This window comes from Anoplolepis gracilipes, chromosome 9, assembly GCF_047496725.1.
Source record: "Anoplolepis gracilipes chromosome 9, ASM4749672v1, whole genome shotgun sequence".
Taxonomy (NCBI): domain Eukaryota; kingdom Metazoa; phylum Arthropoda; class Insecta; order Hymenoptera; family Formicidae; genus Anoplolepis; species Anoplolepis gracilipes.
Window position 1 is genome coordinate 3,463,252 of NC_132978.1, and position 21,062 is coordinate 3,484,313.

At 33.7% G+C, this 21,062-nt stretch overlaps 2 protein-coding genes across 11 annotated transcripts in view; one reads left to right on the top strand and one right to left on the bottom strand.

The window, feature by feature from the left end:
• The first annotated feature begins 122 nt into the window (after nucleotides 1-122).
• Nucleotides 123-15,414, top strand: Nak (Numb-associated kinase). 6 transcript variants are annotated; one of them, XM_072899539.1, is made up of 15 exons: nucleotides 980-1,120; nucleotides 1,577-1,669; nucleotides 1,937-2,052; nucleotides 2,179-2,312; nucleotides 2,508-2,619; nucleotides 2,697-2,900; nucleotides 2,981-3,084; nucleotides 3,198-3,330; nucleotides 3,413-3,676; nucleotides 3,893-4,112; nucleotides 4,215-4,566; nucleotides 4,785-4,947; nucleotides 5,397-5,646; nucleotides 5,758-5,805; nucleotides 11,106-15,414. In XM_072899539.1, the coding sequence occupies exons 3-15, from the start codon at nucleotides 1,996-1,998 to the stop codon at nucleotides 13,352-13,354; spliced, it is 4,290 nt and encodes a 1,429-aa protein (XP_072755640.1). In that variant the 5' UTR covers nucleotides 980-1,120; nucleotides 1,577-1,669; nucleotides 1,937-1,995; the 3' UTR covers nucleotides 13,355-15,414. The 6 variants fall into 6 exon arrangements, with proteins under 6 accessions (XP_072755638.1, XP_072755636.1, XP_072755637.1 ...); XM_072899537.1 differs by lacking the exon at nucleotides 1,577-1,669 and having other exon boundaries at nucleotides 123-1,120; nucleotides 4,785-4,938; XM_072899535.1 differs by lacking the exon at nucleotides 1,577-1,669 and having other exon boundaries at nucleotides 124-1,120.
• Nucleotides 15,415-15,518: 104 nt separating this feature from the next.
• LOC140669571 (uncharacterized) overlaps nucleotides 15,519-21,062 on the bottom strand; it is an 80,548-nt gene continuing 75,004 nt past the window's right edge. For 3 of the 5 annotated variants that reach the window (XM_072899556.1, XM_072899555.1, XM_072899554.1), the window contains 3 exons: nucleotides 17,743-18,252; nucleotides 17,238-17,445; nucleotides 15,519-17,119 (listed from right to left, as the gene is read on the bottom strand). In XM_072899556.1, the coding sequence (XP_072755657.1) occupies nucleotides 16,886-17,119; nucleotides 17,238-17,445; nucleotides 17,743-18,086 (786 nt within the window). In that variant the 5' untranslated portion in view covers nucleotides 18,087-18,252 and the 3' untranslated portion in view covers nucleotides 15,519-16,885. Of the gene's footprint in view, nucleotides 17,120-17,237; nucleotides 17,446-17,742; nucleotides 18,253-18,852; nucleotides 19,070-19,554; nucleotides 19,687-20,420; nucleotides 20,808-21,062 lie in introns of those variants that run through there. The other 2 variants (XM_072899557.1, XM_072899558.1) reach the window with 2 other exon arrangements.

Genomic DNA, 21,062 nt, shown 5'->3' on the forward strand with positions numbered 1-21,062 from the left:
ATATATACGTAAATATGTATAGGGAATTTTCCAGCTGAAAAGCACACAAGTAACCACAATAGAAACGTATAAGTGCTTCTAGCATTTGTAGCATCAAAAGGAACGCAATAAATCCGATATAAAATTTGAAAGTTTCGTTTATAAACAATCAGGGTGTGAAAGAGACAAAGATTTCTTTACTCCAATTACGAACAATTCGACTGACACAACCATTTGAGATTACTCGGGACTCGACTAATGAAGACAAAAGGTAATAATCTTTATCTCATTCGTCTCGATTGGTCAAATCAGTGATCTCGATTTTCAACGGGTAATCAAATATATGGGTGATCATGAAGACTAGAGATAAAAAGGATCCGTGGAGGGGATGTTCATTTGCGAATAGTGATGAGAGATTGCAGATTGAGACGACCGAAACGACGGCGAAAGAACACGGCGGGGCGCCACGACAGTAGAGCCGGCGCGCATCAACGGACAGTTTGACATTCGGCCGGAAGTCGCGCACATATGTTTCCGACGTCGCCGCTGCGAAGGCGCGGTTGCGCAGTCGACTCACGGGCCGAATATGTCGACCGGCCGAAGGAGCGGCGGAGTGATGTATGATACGTCGACGGCTGTTATCATGACCGCCATCGTGGCGATTTTCTTCAGTTGAGCACACCACCAACTACCAGGTTGATTTGCGACGGTACCGCGTAGTTCTCTTTCCGGAAGAGAAGGAGGAGAAGGAAGAAGAGAACTCTAATCACACGCGAGACAGAAGGAGGGAGAGAGAAAGAAAGGAAAAGAAAGAAAGAAAGAAAGAGAGAGAGAGAGAGAGAGAGAGAGAGAGAGCACCGCGCCAGATCGCCGTGTGTGCCTCCGTACCGTATCGTATCGTAACCGTTTTCGGGGGCTGGGGGGGAAAGGGAAAGGGGAGGGGGGCCAGTGTGATCGTGCGGGGATCGCGGAGCGCGAGGGCCTTATGTCAAGTCGACGACGACAACGAGGACGGAGCGCGCAAACATGAAGAAGCTATTCTCCAAGATCGACAACACGTCGAAGGAGCCTAACAGTTATTTGGGCAAGGTATTCGTCGTGGGCGGCCACACGGTCACCGTCGAGGAGGTCCTGGCGGAAGGTACATATACATGACACCGATTACCGCCTGATTAATATCCGTGTGCGCGTCATTATTTTCTCCTCTCGTGTTCTGGAGCACGGATCTATTATTTAAGTTCTAACAACGAACTCTCCGCTCTACTTTTTTTCTTTTCTCTCGCTCCATCCCGCTTTTTTTCTACTCCTGTGTGAAATTGTTGAAATATTTTAATCGCACGCGGAACCCGCGATACCGATAGGCAACGTTGATGCAGGACAGTCGGTAAACATTATTAAGTTCTTGTCTAGGAATTTCATGTGACTATGAAATATATTTTACGCCGCGAAAACTCCGCCGAGAAATTTATATATAAATAGTTTGAAGGAAAATTTCGGGCTTTATCGCTTTAGAATGATATAATTGATTATTTCCAAACACAAGTTAACGTTGCAAGATTCGTTTTAGACTTTTCAAATATTATTCACATTGTTACAGAGTATTAGATGATGTCATGGAGTTTTGCCTTACATATATTGGTGCAGAGAAATTGATTGTCCAATCAGCAGTTGTACTTTGAGAGATAATTTTGTGAATACTAAAACCCATTTATTACCATGCTTTACTGATTAGTGTCTGTCGTAATTGTATCTGCATCAAGTTACAATGTACAGCATGTTTCACGATGATCTTGTTGTCAATTTTTATATATACTCTTTATCTCAATTTGCGCTGTGGCTCGCATTTAAGTGTAAATGATTAATGATCAAATAAATTATGCATAACTAATTTGTATTTTAACAAACATTTCTCTTTCGTATATCCTGTTTTATATAACGCAATTATCTTATCTTTCAGGAGGATTTGCAATTGTATTTTTGGTCAAAGCCTCAGGTGGACGATATGCGCTTAAACGAATGTATGTCAACAATGAACATGATCTCAATGTATGCAAAAGGGAGATACAAATTGCTGTGAGTACTTGCGTATATAATAAAATGTTAGTAAAACATAAATCTTCTTTTACATTATATATAGAAATGTATAATATTCTGTTTAAGAGTACAAAAGTGTCAAATGAAACATTTTTTTATTTGTAGAGCAACTTGAGTGGTCATAAAAATATCATAGGATATGTAGATAGTAGTATAACTCACACTGGCAAAGGAGTACATGAACTTCTGCTTTTAATGCCTTATTGTAAATCCCAAGTTCTTCAAATGATGAATACCAGGTTAGAAAAGATATAACTTTATTTCTTTTTATAATAATACACAGATATAACGTCTAATATTTATAACGTAATATTTCTGTATTAAAATTGTTATTTTTATATTTAAAATTGTAAAATATTACAGATCCATCGATTACTGTGATCTAAAAATATTGTGCAAATTTATGGCATGCATTAGCATCTTCTTATTTCTAGGTTGCAAACAGGTTTCAGTGAATCAGAAGTTCTACAAATTTTTTGCGACGTTTGCGAAGCTGTGTCTCGGTTGCATCATTGTCAAACTCCCATAATTCATAGAGATCTCAAGGTGAACTGTTTAACAAATGTTATATAACGCATCACATGTACTATATACTGAACTGTATTTAATTGGCTTGCAATTAGGTGGAAAATATATTGCTCGCTGACAGTGGGCATTATGTCCTATGTGATTTTGGGTCCGCGACGGGAAAGGTTCTTAACCCCAGCGTCCATGGCGCCGCGGTAGTTGAGGAGGAGATAAAAAAATATACCACTTTAAGTTATAGAGCGCCCGAAATGGTTGATATGTACTGTGGAAAACCTATTACTACAAAGGCAGACATATGGGTAGCTTATCTATTGTCTAATCGTAAATCAAATAAACTTAAACTCGAGTGTTTTGACATCGTTGAATTCTCGTCTTTTAGGCTTTAGGATGCCTGCTGTATAAACTTTGTTTCTTCACATTACCGTTTGGTGAAAGCACACTTGCTATACAATCTGGAAATTTCACTATACCAGATAATTCAAAGTATGTGAAAAATAATACAATTTTGTTATATATATATAATATATTTTAAATAATAATAATAATAATAAATATATATTTATAAACAGAGATATGTAAACATTTTCATGTTACAGATATAGCAAAGCTCTCCATTGTTTAATTCGGTACATGCTTGAGCCAGACCCTGATGTACGTCCTGACATTTATCAAGTTTCTTCAATTGCATTTCAAATTCAGGGTAAAGAGTGCCCTGTGCAGAATTTGCATGTACGTGAGTGAAAATATTTATACATAAAACTGTATTGAATTCGATTTTATGATAATTTTATTCTCGTTTTTATTCTTGTAGAAAGTCCCTACGCCTACGATAGAGGCGTTACCATGTCCGCTCATGGAATCTGAGAATATTAAAAGGTCGTCATCTGTCAAAACTCCAAAGCCGGCACCTATAGCGACGACGGTCGAGGGTACATCTGTGACGCCGAGACAGAGACCGAAGGGACAAGCTGTTAGCACAGGACCGATCAGTTTGAGCGGTCAAATCGTAGGACAAATATCAGGTCAAGGAAATCAGACGCAAACTACACCGGGAAATTCTATCTCTTATGTCCAAGTAAGGCTCTAACATACACAAATGACCTCTAAAAATATCTTATCTAATAACAAAAAAATAAATACATAATAAATAATATTAAATATTTTTATCTTGATTACATCTTCTCATTATGTGTGAAATGTACAGATATGTTTACAGATACAATTTTTTTTTCAATAAGTACTCATGATAAATGCGATCTTTATTATATGTATAATTATTTTGTCTTGTCAGGTATCACCACATGTCTGCACCCCTAATCAGAATGTTCCCTTCGGTCAACCGCCATCACAGGGACAGCCATCTCAGAGCCCGATGATCAGTCATTCTCCTTTAACTCAACAGTCACCTGTTACCGTTCAGGATAAGAATGCATTTTATTTTGATTCGCGGCAACACGATACGAGGACAAATGTCAACGAGAAGAATCTGGAAGCTCTATTTCCATCGTCAGGTAAACCAAGCCCACAATACATGGGTCTAAGTTATATACAAAGAGCAAAAAATAAAAATGACTAACAATAAGAAATTTTTTCACACATTGTTATCTTTACAGGATATCCAGATCCGTTCAAAGACGACGCGACGGCGATGCCACCACCTACAAAAATACCACCTCCCGTTGCTCCTAAACCTGGCAAAATCCTTCCAAAACTATCTAATCCTAGTTACCCATCGTCATCTAAATATCCGCCAGTCGCTTCATTACCGTCGAAGTTGTCTATTTCAACGGGGCCTAATAAAGCAACTCCACCGACGCAGGTGACACCACCAGCTTTACCGAAACCAGTTAATAAAACGGAAAGCTTGAGTCAAAACATAAGTTCAAGCATATCTCCTCCTGACAGTCCAACATTGTCATCCTCACGACACAGGAGAAATGTCAGTGATACGAGTGCTTTTAATAAGTAAGTAAGCTTATTTCGCTATCTTGTATAAATATATATATTTAATGTTTTATATGATATTCACAGCTTTTATAAAGATTTACAGCAATTATGAAATTTAATTAATCATTAACATTTTTTTCTAAATTAACGTCGGAAAAGTTTTTTTGAAAATTTGGAATTTATGCAGTTTTTATTTGATTTATTTTTTTTTCAAAATATTTTTATTTATATTACAGTGGCCATTTCGATGTTCACAGAGCGTTTGCGACTGAAACCACTCAATTCTTAGCGCCATACGAGGCTTCGGTTAAGCCGCGTTCCGAGGATGCGACTACACCTCCCGAACTTCCGAGTGATATAAGGCCTTGTATAGCAACTAGTGCCTCGCATGTACGTGTTGTAAGTAGACGAAGCGCACAATTTTATTTTTATTTTTGTTCAGAGGCTTTAACTTTTGCTTAAATCATATTTATTTGGTATTGATTTTTTTTATTTAGTATAATCTAAAATTATATTTTACTTTATGCAAGAATTCTAACGACAGAGAGAAAAATCTCCCTTGTAGAGCAGTGATTTAAAGTACAAAAAATATCAAAAATATTGTTGGGCAAAATTATCGCGTAAATATGAGACGTAAGAGACAGTATAAATATATAACACAGAGAGAGATTATTTAGTTTTATTTGTACATATATTTAAAATTTGATTTTTATATGTTTATAATTATATATTATTTTTTATGCACCTGCACTGTCATCAAACGATACTCTTATATATCTCCAAGTAAATTTGAAAATATTAAAAATTTGAAGCAATTAATAATACTTAAAAACTTGCCTTTATATTAGGGCGAACTTTCGAGCCTAATGGGATCGGAAGGACGATCATTGAGCGCGGATGTGGCCGCGTGGAATCCGTTTGAAGATATACAGCCTTTTAATCAGTTAACAGAAGATCACATTTTTGGTGCTGAGTTTGACAAAATAAGAAGAGGGAGCAATACCAGTATCAGTGGAGTAAAAAGTCGTGAAAGCCTCGTTATGACATATACAGAATTGCCAGAGGATCCCTTTGAATCTGCACCCTTTAGCCTGCCAAGTAAGCTCTCGTTAAGATTCTACTTATTAGTTGCAAAATTAATACTAATGTGAAATTGAATCTTATAAGACTCTAAAGTGTATTGGCTGACGTTTTAATTCTTTTTTTAAGCAGGAAAGAAGAGTAAAATTGGATCAAAGACTGCTGCTATCGCTGGAGGTAATGCATAAAATCCTTCTTACATTGTCCTCACCATTTCTCTTCCACTGCTCCTATATTAATCTATTAATCTATATATCTTAATTTAAAAATCACTTGCTCGCTATTTTAATACTTGATTTCACTTACTTTTGCCAAATCATTGCTGTATGAGATTTGAAGCTGTAGTTATAACCATTGTCTTTCGTCGTTTTCGACGAGTCTCGGCAATGTATACCAAAGAACTTCGACAGTGAGAATTTAGATTATTGAAGAATAAGTTTTAAAAAGAAACTGTTAATTAAAAAGAGATAAAAAATGAGATTTATTTACATTACTTTTTGTACATATTGTTGAATATGTATAAATATATAAATATATATATATATATATATATATATATATATATATATATATACACTTGTATTTATATATTTATATATATGTAGAGAGAGAGAGAGAGTGGGAGAAAGAGTTTTTTTAAATCGGATATACATAATATATTCGCGTTTTCCATATTGATAAATATATAGAGCTTTATAGACTGATATAAATATAATTAAATTAATTATATAATTAATTATTCAGTATATTTACCTTAGCTCCCAGTGGTGAATTGTTTCATAAAAAACAAAATGCTAGAAGTAATCTTGGTATACAACTGAGACCGTCTTAAAAAAAAAAAAAAAAAAAAAACATACATTTACCCCTAGTTTTACATGTAAGAAATAAGTATACAAATTTTCTTAGAAAGATTAAATGTATTATACAAGTATGGATTTATAGAACATCACATTTTTCATCCAACAAGCTTGAACTTGGTTATTGTTACTTTGATCATGTAATGATTACATTTGCTTATTTAGTTTAATTCCATGCAATTGACAAAATTATTGTTAAGATTCTATATTATGATTATAAGATATTCTCTTATAGATTTAGGAACTCTCGTATAAAGATTATAAGACATTCAGCAACTTACAAAAAGGAACTTTTGAAACATAATAATGCGTGCAAAGATGTGGGCCGATAATTTAAGTATGAAAAACATTTCATTCAAAATTGAAGAAAAATTTCTCTCTCTAAAATTAAAAAGTAATCTCTATTTCAATTAATCTCTTTTTCTTTCTTCTTTCAATTTGCATCATTTTACTGCAATAACCATCGAATAGAATTGTATACAAATAACAGTGTATTTACATACAATGTTTGTGGACAATAGATGTAGATAAAAAGAAATGCTGAAACGATAATACTATCAGCATGTTATGCTTTTGTGCACTTTCATGTACATAAGAGAAAATCTTAATTTTTATATAGAAATAATTGAGCAATGTGAGGAGTAACCAAGAGGAGTGTAATCTTTCAACATAATATGTAATATAACGGTGTTTTCTCTTTCAATTTAATTATATATTACAATGCAAAATTTGATTTATAATACAATACATAATCATGTACAGCTGATAATTGTTGGTCATATCATTGCATTGTTTTGAAAAATTGAATTAAAGAAACAAATTCTTTTTAAGTAATATTTATCTAAATAGATGAATTATGGGATTATCTACTACCATTTGTGAAATTTACCAAAGATGTGTGATAAGTTGCAATGTTGCTATTTATACGAAAAGTAAAAACGCTCTTCGTTTAATTGAAAACTTTTAAAAATATATTATTCTTATTAATTTGAACATATAAATATGTATAAATCATATCTATTAAATATAATAGAGCAGACAGTTGATGGAGACAAATGTAATCTACGAACAATTTTGACGTAAAATAGATTTGAAGGACATTATTTTTTTATTTATATATGCTCTCTTATTATTTACAAAGAATGTTTATGATCATTTAAATTCTTAATGATACATATATATATTATTTGCTAATCTAAATTATTTTTGTTTTTTAAAATAAGTTTATTAAGATTATTAGTAAGTTCATTCCTAAATATCATGAAATATTTTTTTACATAAATATGTTGACAAGTGTAAAACGCTTTATGACAATTTTTTTTTTTTATAAAGATAAAATTAAAACTTTATTTTATTTAATATATCTTCGAAAAAGAGATTGTGATGCTCAGTTATGCTCAATTACGTGAAAGGGATGGTAAAATACATTTTGCCAGTAAATTACATATATTAACTTCTACTTACCTCAAATAGGAAGTTACAACGTAAGGCTAATACATCGAATATTAGACTTGAGATATGGTATATATTGATTATTATGTTATAGCAGTTATTAAATATTGTTGAAATTATGACGAGATACGACAAGAAATTTTGTCTTCAACTTTATAATAGATGTTCCTACAGTATATGTAGCACATAAAACGCAGAATTAGCTTTTATTTTTAGTGTTTTCGTACGAAATAGTTGATGTATCGATAAAAGAAAGGAACAAAATATTACGTATAAATATTACACACATATAAATATAAATGAACAAATATACATACAAATTGAAAAATTATGTTATATATTATGTGATATACACAAAGTTTCGGTACACTATTTTGTCCTACTCAAGTGCATATATGCACACATACGTGCAAACGTATATTATGTGTGTTATAATGATTGTATTATATAGTATAAAAAGGTGGGAAGAATAGGTTTCAAGTATTTCCAACAGAATTACATAATGCGATTATAATATAATGCAAGGATCGTGTATAAGTGTTGAAGCACATCGATGATTTATTTTTAAAACTGAAAATATGAGATACGCAGACCTTTCCTTCCCACAAAATAATTCTCTACGCAATGCGTGAATATATACATACAGAGAGTGCGCATAAGGATTATTATATAAAAATCGCAAGATTGTATTTGCTCACGCGCGATGGTAATACTACAGTGACTGGCAAATAATATTTAGAATTTTTTTTATTTTTCGTTCTTCTCCTTACCCTCTCTTCTTACACTTCTACTATTTCTTTTCTTCCTTTCTCTCTATTTTCGTTTCTCCTCGTAGCACTTCATTTACACTGCTTTTACACGACGTTCTTCACTAATTTGTTGGGTTTCTCTTTGATACAATTAACATTTCTCTATTTATATTTTTTCGGTTCACATTACAAAGCTTAAGATAAAATGATGTAATTTAGCTTCTTAAAATATCTCTATCCGTAGAAATAATCGGGAGAAAATCGCCAAAAATTACATCACTTTATCTTATTTAAAAATGTAAAAATCACGATTTCTGTATTGTGTGTGTTTCTTTCGTATATTTGTCTCAGATACTTGTGATGAATGCGTTAATTATTTGTATCGAAAACATATCTTATGATGTAAAGGATACTATATAGATATTATTGAACGTTGTACATAATTGTTATATAATTGTTATTCCTTTTAATGGAATTTCCATATAGGAAGCGAAATAATAATTTAGATTTTTAGACGTAAAGACACAGATTGACAATTTATTTGTATGTTTTTTTAAATTGTACCACAGATTTAATTTTGTGAAATGTATAAAGTGAAGCGAAATCAGAATATCTTATCTTCACTAGTAGTATTACCACAAAACTATAATATTATTTCTTTTCCTTAAGCGTGTAAGTATCAATCATAAATTGTTCAGGGTATGACAAAATGCGGAGACAATGAAAATTGACGATAATTGTGCTTGTTTCTCTGTGAGAGAAAAAAAAATTTATCAAAAGTTACACTTATCTGTCCAATGTCTGGAACAACCTAATGAGTTTGGGAGGCATATAGACACTAGAGGTTTCATTTTGAACCGTTTATGTTTATGGAAATTTTTTCTTTTTATTTCTAGTCCCGCTTTGTTTGCCTCCCATGGTGTCTCTAATAATAATAATCATAATAATAAAAAAAAATATACACGTGTGCCATCTCGGAGATCTTCTACATACGGCGAGTTAAGTTGCGACGTATCGTAAAAAAAAAAAAAAAAAAAAAAAAAAAAACTTGTTATCTATCCATCATCGTCGAACGTATAAGCATGCTTTTCTCCTTGTGGCCTCTGTAGCGACATACTTATATATGAAACTGAAAGAAAAATAATTTTGAGCGAATCCCTAGAGCACTATAGGGGGCTGACAAATCTATCTCGGACAAGTATATCTTTCTCGGCTGTATTAAGACAAATAATGTTGCAGCAATAAAAATGTAAATTAGCATACGGAGTATTTGTTTCTTCTAAATGCTACTGTGTGTGGCACAGTAAAACGCAGCAATACTTTGTTTCCTTCGCACAAATGACGTAATTTGATGAAAAATATACCTAGTCTCGCGATAGCTTCGAACAAGCTTTATTGTTGCTATTTACTCAGAGCATTACTGCGTTTTTCGGCACACTTATCCTTAACCCCCTGAATCTGATTAGGACTGTTCCAGACCTATTGGTGGTGGTACTAACTTACTAGTTTAAATTTAAAGAAAATATCTGCTGTATATCACTTTCTTCATATCGAGATCTAACATCTTTTCTAAAAGCTCATTACATAGAGTAAGACTGTCAAATATCATAAATGCACATTGTATTTCGGCAGAGCACATAGCCTGCAGCAGACCTAATCAGACATTTCCTGTTTCTCTTCTGGGTCTTTTCTTCTATAGATAACAATAATTATATTGCGCCTTATCAGTATTATATCTATAAAAATTCATGAGCCTTAATATTTTAATTCATAATTATCAAAAACCAAATTTGTAATGTTACATTTTAGAAAAATTATTTTATATATATATATATATATATATATATATATATATAATGATATATAGTTATATAGCGAGATGAAACTAAAGAAATGATCAATAATTTTAACTATGAATACAATTTCTTATATTAATAATGTAATGAAAAATAGTTTATATTTTGTTACGTTAATATTACATATTAATACAATGTTATTTATTAATAAGGGCGATAAAATATCTTTTGTGATATTTTGCATATCCAGAGCATATCCTACTGACAATCTTTTTTATGAATTTACTCTAAAATATTATATCATAGATTTTGTATATGTATCGTATAAATTTTATACAAGAAATTTTATATTTTATTATGAAGATTATAAATCTGAAATACTTTGCGTAATATTAAGAGGATTTTTAATATAAAACTATATTGTTGCGCAATTTATTCTTTGACGAAAATTTGACAAAGCAAAACAATATAGGTAAGTATGACATGTGCTTGGTAATAATAGAGATTCATGCTGATTTAGTTTTAAGTCCTGTAAAGCCCTATAAAGAGAACACTATTCGATATAAAAAAAACTCAGTTTACGCAATTTAGCAATAATGGTTCTGCAATGTTCTGTTTTGCAGGAAAATCGGCAAGAGTACCTCTAACGCAGTGGAACAATTCCGGGCTCGAACACGGCGGCAACGTGGACGACGAGGCTTCCTTGATCACGGAATCCAGCCCGGTCTCGCCGCCGTTTGTCCGTGCACCCACGGAGGATCGTTCCAAGTACGAGAAGCTGGCGTTCAACGCCGACGAGGTGTCTAGCGATAGCGACGGAAAGAGAGGCGCCAAAGAGCGGACGAGGAAGACGAGGCGGCGAGTGAAGAACGTATTGAGTCGTGGCAAAAGAAGGGTGGCGGCTCAACACGATACAAACGCGGACAACAGTAACGCGACGAACGTGGATTACGAATCGGACGATTCGATCGGCTCGGCCAGCGATCTGCGTGCGATGAACGACGAGGAGGAAGGAAACGATGAGGACGGCGAGGAGAACGACGACGGTAATGGCGACAAGCGCGGCAAGCACGACGAGACCATCTCCGAGAGCGTACGCACGTGCGGCAGTTCCGCGTATCACGCGGAATGCGAATCCGTGGCGACGCACGAGGATGATTATAGGATGAAGAGGCCGAGAAGGCAGCATCACTATCGGCAACAACAGGCGCAACAACTGCCGACCATCGACGCGGATCCGATCGTTGGCCATCAGTACGGCGAGAAACCGCTGCTGCTAGACGACGAATTGGATCCTGAATCCAAGCCGGAACAGTCGCATGGGGATCCTTTTGTGCGACATCAGTACGGCTCTAAACCATTGCTGTTCAACAACGGTGACAGTTCGTCCGACGATAACAACGATAAGTCCAAATCGTTGATTCAAAACGGTATCTGGAAGGTGGAGAACGACGTATTCGCTTTGGCACCATTTCCGCGATCCAGCAGCTCCAGGAAGAGTAGCGACAGTCGTGAGAGCGAGCCCAAAAATATCGATCCGAGCAACAGTCCGAGGAATTCGCCTCGTAATTCGAATCTGGTGACGCCGATCTCCAGTTCACCTTTACCGGCGGAAGTGGTGTTTGCGGATGTAATAGACAGTAAACCGACGGCACTTCCGCTGCCAAGACCTACCGTTTTATCCTGCAAATATCCGAAGAGCATCGTGAATAACAAGACTATCTACTATGAGGAACCGTTATCCTTTCCTCGTCAACCAAATGTTCAAATATCACCAATCAAGAGCAACCCTCACGTCGGCATTGCCGAGGAGGAAAAGGAAGAAGAGGAAGAGCAAGAGCAAGAGAACGTCGAAAAGGATCTCTTCGGTTCCTCGCCATTCAGTCCCAGTGGCTTCACCAATCCCTTCAACAGTGTTCAGTCAAGTTATATCGCGAACATCGATTCAACGTCTACTCAACCAATGTCGATTTTAAGTCCGGCAGGCTCTTCTTCTTCCTATATCGATTATGGTAACCGTGGCCTTCAGTTACAATCATCTCACAACAACGTAGTATCGGATAATTATTACACTAGTCATTCTAGTAACACGGTCGCTTCGACATCGAAATTCGGAAAGGTAACGGTGAACTCTGCTGAACTTGCAGCGGAACCTTCCAAGGATCTCTTCGGGTCAATCCCATTCGAGGAGTTCGCCTCGCTGAAGATCAACGAGCAACAGCAGCGTCCAACATCTCTATCGCTGTCGCAGTCGCCCAACTACGTGGATAATGTCACGTTATGCACTACGTCGGCATTACCCGTTGTCAGTGGCGTCGTGCAATCTCCGAAGAATACTATCGTTCACCTGATGCCGACACCACCGTCGCAGCCGCAGCCACCGCCGCCGCCCACGCCCACTTATACGATTCAACCGACCGCGCACACCGCCAGGATCACCGTGCACGCGGTCAACAGTGTTTCCAAAGTAGACATTTCGTGCGACATGATATCGCCCATGTCGCCCGAGCCTCTGGTCGTCGCGGACGATGACACACCTAAGCATAATAAGAGGGAGAGATCCAAGTCGGACAAATCCAAGTATCATCTGATTGACGAGAATCACGGTGACATCGCCAACGTGTTACAGGCGACCCACAAAGTTTCCCACAAGGCCAAGTCGACGAGCCACCATAAGAAAACACCCAAAGGCAAGAAGAGCAGTACGGCTGTGACTGCTGGTTTCAGCAACTTGAGCTTCGAGGATTTTCCTAGTGATGAGAATGCAGAAAGGCAAGCGGGACGTACGAAGGTCGCGCCCTTCGAGGTGATCCGCGAAGCGTCGGAGAAACGATTCGGATCGTTGAAGAGGCGGAGCAATCCGTTCACCTGAGATGAGACAGTTCCGACTAATTGGCATAGATCCGTTTACCAGAAATGCTGGAACAGGTAAAAGATTAACATTCGGTACTTGATATTGATCGATATGATATTATAGAAAGATTATCGATTGCCTGGATAAACGTCGTTCTTCTATTTGCAAAGTTTTTTTTTATTATTTAGAATTTTATTACATGTATTACGAATATAAAAAACACAGCTAAAACAAGATATTAATCTTACAAAACAGATGATATAGTAAAATCTCTAATTAAGCAAACCAGTCGACATACAGGTTGTATTTATATATATATTTACGGAAAATGCGTTTACGGCAATTTGCCCTTCGAATGCACGAAAATTTGTCAGTAGAAAGAGAAAAAGAGAGAGAGAGAGAAAGTGAATATATAAAATTATGCCTGTTTTTACATTATCCGTTTCCGACATGTTGCGTTTGTAAAAAAATATGAAACGAAGAGAAAGGTATAATTTATTTAATAAGTCTTTTATATTGAAAAAGTGATAAAATATTTTACTAAATATTTTATTAATTTGAAATTTCTAGATTCCTCGGTAAATGGTTACACAAAATGTACATCTCATTTATTATAAATATTTTATATGGTAATTATATATCAGAAAAAAACTTTATTATTTTATTATTTTTTTTTAACTTTTCAATTAAACCAACTTAACATTGTAAACAAAATTATGTAATTAAGTACATTTCTTTTTTTGATTTTCTTTTTTCAATATTAAATTAAAGAATATAAAAATGTACACTTAAAAAGTGTCTGAATGTCTAAACATGAATACTATTATTTCTCGATAGTTGCGTATTTTTTCACAAACTAATGTGATGTGATAGCTATAATTAGCTGCATACGTTTACATCAGAAGACATACAGCGTGAACAAATATATTTATACATGTCTGCCTGATGAATGTATGCGGTGGGTCGTATAAAGTCGGTGATTTACACTAAAGTCGGAAAGTATTAATTCATATACTATCACTTTTTAATTGCTTTTTGCATTTTTAGAAGATTTATACACTGACAGAACAGATAACAATGAAAAAAAGACATTACGTTATAAAAAATAAAATGTTGATTCTTGCGAGCGAACGAGTGAGCGAGCAAGAGAGAGAGAGAGAGAGAGAGAGAGAGAGAGAGAGAGAGAGAGAGAGCGCGCAAGAGAGAGAGCGCGAGAGAGAGATACTTTTCAATGTATCTCAACCAGGTTGTGGAACTTGGCAGCTCGATACCAAAAAATGATAAAAATAGATAGAGAGAGAAAGAGGGGGCGAGAATAAGAAAGAGAGAAAGAGAACTTGTGCATCTATTTTTGCAGCTAAATCTTTTCACTACGTTTGTACTTTAAAAATTTGTAGATTTCTACTAGTACGATCTATTCTAGTTCTTACAAAACAATTTTTCTAAGAGAGTTATCTGAACTATATATACATATACACATATATCTGTAAACACAATTCATAAAGCCTCTGGATAAATTTCTCGGTGAGGAGAAGAAATTTTTACCATGTATTTACACTCTCTTAAAGAAAAAGAAAAAAAAGAGATCGCAACACACAGAGTATTCCCCCAAAAAAAATTAATGCATAATTTAAAGAATTCGATAGTACAAAGGCGCAGATAATAGCATCAAAGTAATTTTGTAATATTTGTCATAACAGAGCGAGCAGGTTCGCCTAAAAAATTGGCCTTATCGTGTAAGACTGACTTGTTATTTAATAGTCTCGATTAACATTTAGATCGTATAAAATCGGCTATCCCTCTTTTGCTTATATTCTGCTTATAATTCGACAATTCGCTAATGATTCATAACAGAAAATTGTTTAATATGAATTATAGAATTCTTGTGCCCTTCATGATCGAGACTCTTAAATAAAGCGTATGAACAGTAGAAGCAACACTAGTATTTGATGAATTGGTGTAACACGGTAATAATAAGACTAATTACTTATTGATATTCATTTCTTTTCTCGCATTGAATCTGTATGTTAAACTATTCTCGATTCCCTAGCGAGGGAATTTAAAATACACATGAGATTTTGTAACTTTAGAAATATATTTAAACTAAACATTCTGCTAATATACTGCGCCTTTTATAATCGAGGATCTACAATCTAGTTCAATGTAAAAAGATATGACAATATTATAAAAAGAAATGTTTGTAATCTACGCGTGTTTTTATGCATGCAACGCATACATATACATATATAAAAAGTGTAACATAATTTGTAGATATATTAGCTCGTATGATTAGGTGCCTTCCTTCGTTAAGTAGCGTTCAAGCTCTTGCAGTCTTTGCTGTCGTGTAGTATAGAAGCTGATTAGTATTATATAAAATAAACAGAGTCAATTGTATTTATACATGTAAGGGATAGTGTATATCTGAAAAGTTGTCTTCAGTTTAGTTCCTATACATAACCAGGTGAAAGATATGTGTAATCTATATTAATTAAAAGCGATTTCTTCATGCCGCTAGGACACACATTCATACACACAGACACACAAAACTAAGAATTATTTATGCGAATAGAATTAAATATTATATTTTGATGAATCGATTCGGTGAATTTGATAAATCCAAGAATGAGTTGAATGTATTTACTGAACAACGAGAGAAATGTTTTGTTATTCCAAGCCTTAAAATACTCTGTCATTCTGTGTACACCGCCGTGTATAAAATATTACGAACTAGGTGCTAAGAAACACCAAGCATTTTAACGTCCTAAAGCGATGTAATTCGATTGTATAAAGTCTCTATTACGGCTACGTATATAATGTAGATACACACGTGATACATTCCTTCTTTGAATTTTCATATACTGTTATTTATTATTGTTGGTTTATATAGATTTCTTCATGTACACACAGCAAGAGAGAAATAAATGTCTCGAAAACAAACTTTTCGAGACATAATCTAAACTAGTAAAGTATCCTTCAGACACTTTAATTTCGTCACTGCCTATGGTAACACAGTATTTTCGTCTTCATATTTCATTAATTGTAATAGTAATACCATAATAGCAGCAAAATCGTGTTTCAAAAAAAAAAAAAGAGTATATTAATATATAAAGAACGCGTTCATTTACATGTTAAGTTAACAATGCGAACTTTTATTTTTAGGACGATCAAAAATATATTGTTCCAGTATGTGTGTATACACAATGTGTAATATAGTAACGCAAATTGTGTAAAAAATGTATAAAGAGAAGGCTATTATATTCGAATATGAGAAAAGAATGCTATTATTTTCCACGGCAGCGGGAGTGAGCCTTTAATTTTTTGATATATAAGACGAAAAGAACTACTGAAAGCACTCTATCTCTGTATAAAATTGCATAAATAAAATGTCAATACTATCAACCATACACGCGATGTCTTATCCATGTATTTCTTTAGAAGAGGAAGAAATTTCCAATTCTATTACATTTTACAAAAAAATATATATATTAAAGCGTTTCGCGCAACGTTTCGTCAACTGGCAATTAACTTTACCGGAAATGTCATTCATGTTCAGTAACAGCAGCATAATTTTTCCCCTAAGTCATGCAGCCTTTTTCTTGCCATGATGAAGTTTATCAAGCATATGGTGAACCAAGCAAAAAAATTGAACCAACTCGTGGATATCGCAAGCTGGAGCGCTATTCCTGTGTTGATCTCGCTGCCGCGTCTCCAGTTATTGGTATCCGGATGAAGATAATCCATAAAATCGAAAATCGCCCCGCACGGTAATCTATTGTGAATCGCCTGCGATAATAAAAAAATGGATAACAAATTTTTTTTAATCTCGAAAAAAATTACGTTCTATTTCTGGAGAAGAATATTGATTGTTAAAATTAGTTAAGATATAAAATGTTGGTCTTACTTGAATTTCGCGACCTCTCGAACCCAAAAGTTCAATGAGATATCTTCTGTATTGATTACAAGTTTTATAATAGCCATCGGTTATCACGATCGCGTGAATAAGAGACAGGCAGCAGACTAACACTGCAAACAAGGAGACCGGCATCCATTGTTTAAAAATGGATCTCCTTTTCGCATGGACCACGATGATCTGTCCGTTAAGATTGTTTCTAAAAGAAAAATTTAAGAGACGATCTTATAATTGCTAATTATATAAAAGATAATACATAATAATAGAATTAATAGAAAGCTTAGAATTTTACTCTGAAACTTAAGATAGAACGTTAAAAAATTTTAACGAAATAAGTGCTCGAAATTTAATCTAAGTATATTTTATATTATCCATAAAAAAATTAATTTTATTTATCTGAAAAGATAGACTCTTACACAGTCACACGTTGCAATCGATCCTGTATATAATTTACATGGAATATGAACTTAAAGAATTAATTAATCGCAAATACTACCTGTCGTTGTACGTTTGTTGGCGGCTAATTTGTTTAGGAGCATCCAAATTCTTATGAATGCAACATCTGTATCCGTGAAAGCCGCCCAGACACATGGCGATTATGATTATGGGGGTGAGACCGTATGAGCCGAACTGGCAAAGTTTGACATCGCCGCCGAGGAACGTGTGAAACGTGTTGATGCCGTACAATATGCAGCCGCAATCGACGTCCATGCAACTGCCCAATGTCCACGTCCAATGCTGCCAAACGGTCACCAACGATATGACAGACGTCACGCAGAACACCATGGATCCAGTATATAATATCGCCAGCCATAATTCCGCTTGTTTCGCCTTCATCATTACGTTTCGCTCGAATTAGAAGAGAATTTTCAAAACTTATTCATCCGCTCTCGACGTGAAGAAGATCGCAGAGAAACTTCACAAGCGATTATTTGATTTCCACGTATATTTTCTTTTTATATTTCAACAATGATTAACTTGTAAGTAATACGGAATTCGAGTTTACCTGAAAGATTGAAAAAATAGATTTTTATAAGATTTTGAAATCATCGTTCAGTTTTTTATTTACAGATTTATGGATCTATCTCGTGGTTAAATTGTTTTTTTATTTCATCTTGATTATTCATAGGAATTTTTAATCTGAAAAGTAATGGGGGAGGAGGCAATAATACATAGATATTTTCGACAAGAAAAATGATGATCAATAATTTTCGAATAATTAACGATTTACGAAGATGATAAAAAAGAAATATAGTAAGAAAAAAAGAAATGGTAATTTTTTGCTAAGATTTTCTTTATATTATTACTAAGATATACTACTATATTTCATACTACATACTATATTAACAGCGTTTTTTTTTCTTTAAATAATCCTCAAGAAAATACTTATTTAGAGGCAGATTTTAAATATTTTTACGTTTATCGATCATTGAATGGATTTTTTGTTTTCAATTTATTCTCGAAACAAGATAAGATTTAATCGTGACAGTTTATCACTGCGCGTAGACGGGAAACGCATAGTGTAAGATTATGAAACACATGCGAAGCGGCTCTGTAAAACACAAATATTTTCATATTTGAAACTACTATTTCTTGTACGACGTACCATCGATAGATCTATTTTCGGTGGATTAAACACTAACGAATTTCTTCTTTCCATCGCGTACACTTTATGCGCAGTGTCTTCATCATAGTTCATGATATCACAGCTATAGATACACAAAATTTAACGTATTTCACGCGCCTTTAGCCTGCTACACATCCGTAGTTTTTCACAAATTTTTTCTTCAAATTAATCTTAATTTTAAATGTTATGTAATTTAGTTTAAGATAATCTAATAATTTAAGTTGAATCACTAGTTTGTCATTATTTATTTTACAGTAAATATTGTAAATCTGGAGAGAAACAAGGAATCAATTAATAAAGTTCAATGAGAATTAAAACCAATTTGTTGGAACTCGTACGAAATCAGAGCTGTTTGTATATAAAAATGTATTTACGTGTTAAACAATTCTACTAATATTAAATTACTTTAAAATGATTTTTTGTACGTTTCAGTAAAAAGCGATATTTCTATTTATAGAATATAAATATCGCAAAGTTTTTAGTGAAGTTATAAAATCAAGAGTAAAACGTCTCTTATTTAGTTCACGTTCGTCGTGCCCTAGTTCTCCACAAGAAACAATTGTTATGATAAGCGAATGACGGAAGCTTTTGGGAAGTGTACTTTGTCGGGTCATTAATCAAACTCGAGCTATATAAATAAATTACAGAAACGCAACGTGTAAAGGATATAAGAGCACTTACTCCAAACCAAATAATTTGCATATACACCTGTGCGAGAATCGAAAATGGCTGACTGGCTGACTGGCTGACTGACTAACTGACTGACTGACTGACTGACTGACAATGAAAGACTGTACTCCGTGTTGATTAGCACTAATAATAAAACTGACATCGTTCTCTATCTAGCTTGTATTAGCCAGTTAAAGAGAGACTCAGAGGTGCTAATTAAAATTAATTATCACTACCTGATTTTTATAGAAAGCAGTTAAATACTAACATTTAGACGACGACGAGGAATGTGAATAGCACAAATAATACGTAATGCATGTGCAATATGAAAATAGTATATGCACAATGGTTTTTGGAAAATTGACGAAAGAAAAAAAAATGAGAAAATAATAGTTTCTTTTTCTTTCTTCTCTCAGAAAAGTAAAATAGAATTTCTTTTACTTAATTCTTTCTGCGATTTTATAAATAGAATTAAAAAACAATATAATTTTCATCTAATTCGTTTTTTTTAGACAAAAAAATATTTAAAAAAACGAAGAATAGGTTTTTTCGAAATCAAAATTCTTTACGATCCTCTTGCAAATGAATTTAAAAACATTTTAATTTTTTTAATTAAATTTCTTGAGGAAAATAAAAGATAGAAATTTTCAAAAGATTTTCATCGCGAGATTCTTTCTTTTTATTCTGCAGCCTTTTATTCTTGTAATCGAATTTTTTTTCAACTTTTTATCTTTTTGTTTTCAAAACACTGCTATGCACTTCTGATGACGATGAACAAATAACTCTCAAGAGATAATCGTAAAAGATATAAGAAATCTTGTTATATATATAGCCTATCATTAACTGTAAAATTTAACTATATTTTTCAATTTTAACACCGTTTTTCATGTAATATCACGTCCACCATCATCGGAAGATTCGAAGCGACTACTTTCGTGACTTCCGCTGGCCTTTTACGCCTCATGCAATATCGCAATATGTACGCAAGAAATACATGCACATATGTGTGTCTTGTTTAAACAAACCGTACACTTTCGTAAATATTCTTTGCGGTCTTCGACAACGATCATAGATTCCGGCAAATCAAATATTAACCCGATGCTCGTGAGTATCTCGATCTCACTAATGCGATAATTTAAATACTATGTCTTCGAAAAAATATCTCATTAATTATATAAATAATTTAATTGATTCCAAATTTGTTCCACGCACTGCTTAAATATATTCTGCATATGGTCTCTAAATAAAAAATCTTTATTTTCGATATGCAAAGTAACAATTTTGTGCATTTTTTAAATCTGAGATTTTGTTTTAATTAATTTTTAAATATCTTTTTTATTTCTTTTAAAAATAGAAATAAATAGAAAGAAATTTTATTTTATTTAAAAATGACTTGAAGCAAAATCTCAGATTAAAAAGTATATACATTTATTTATTTATTTATGATAATGCATGAACTATTTAAATAAAAAAAAATATTTGTCTATATATTGATAATATTACTGCCGAATATATTTATC

What these genes read in the sequence shown, in the direction of transcription:
- Nak (XM_072899535.1), top strand. Translation starts at nt 1,006, where the DNA reads ATGAAGAAGCTATTCTCCAAGATCGACAACACGTCGAAGGAGCCTAAC. An exon ending in ATTCTATCTCTTATGTCCAA is followed by an intron (nt 3,677 to 3,892) that starts GTAAGGCTCTAA and finishes TTGTCTTGTCAG; the next exon opens with GTATCACCACATGTCTGCAC. An exon ending in GTGCCTCGCATGTACGTGTT is followed by an intron (nt 4,948 to 5,396) that starts GTAAGTAGACGA and finishes CCTTTATATTAG; the next exon opens with GGCGAACTTTCGAGCCTAAT.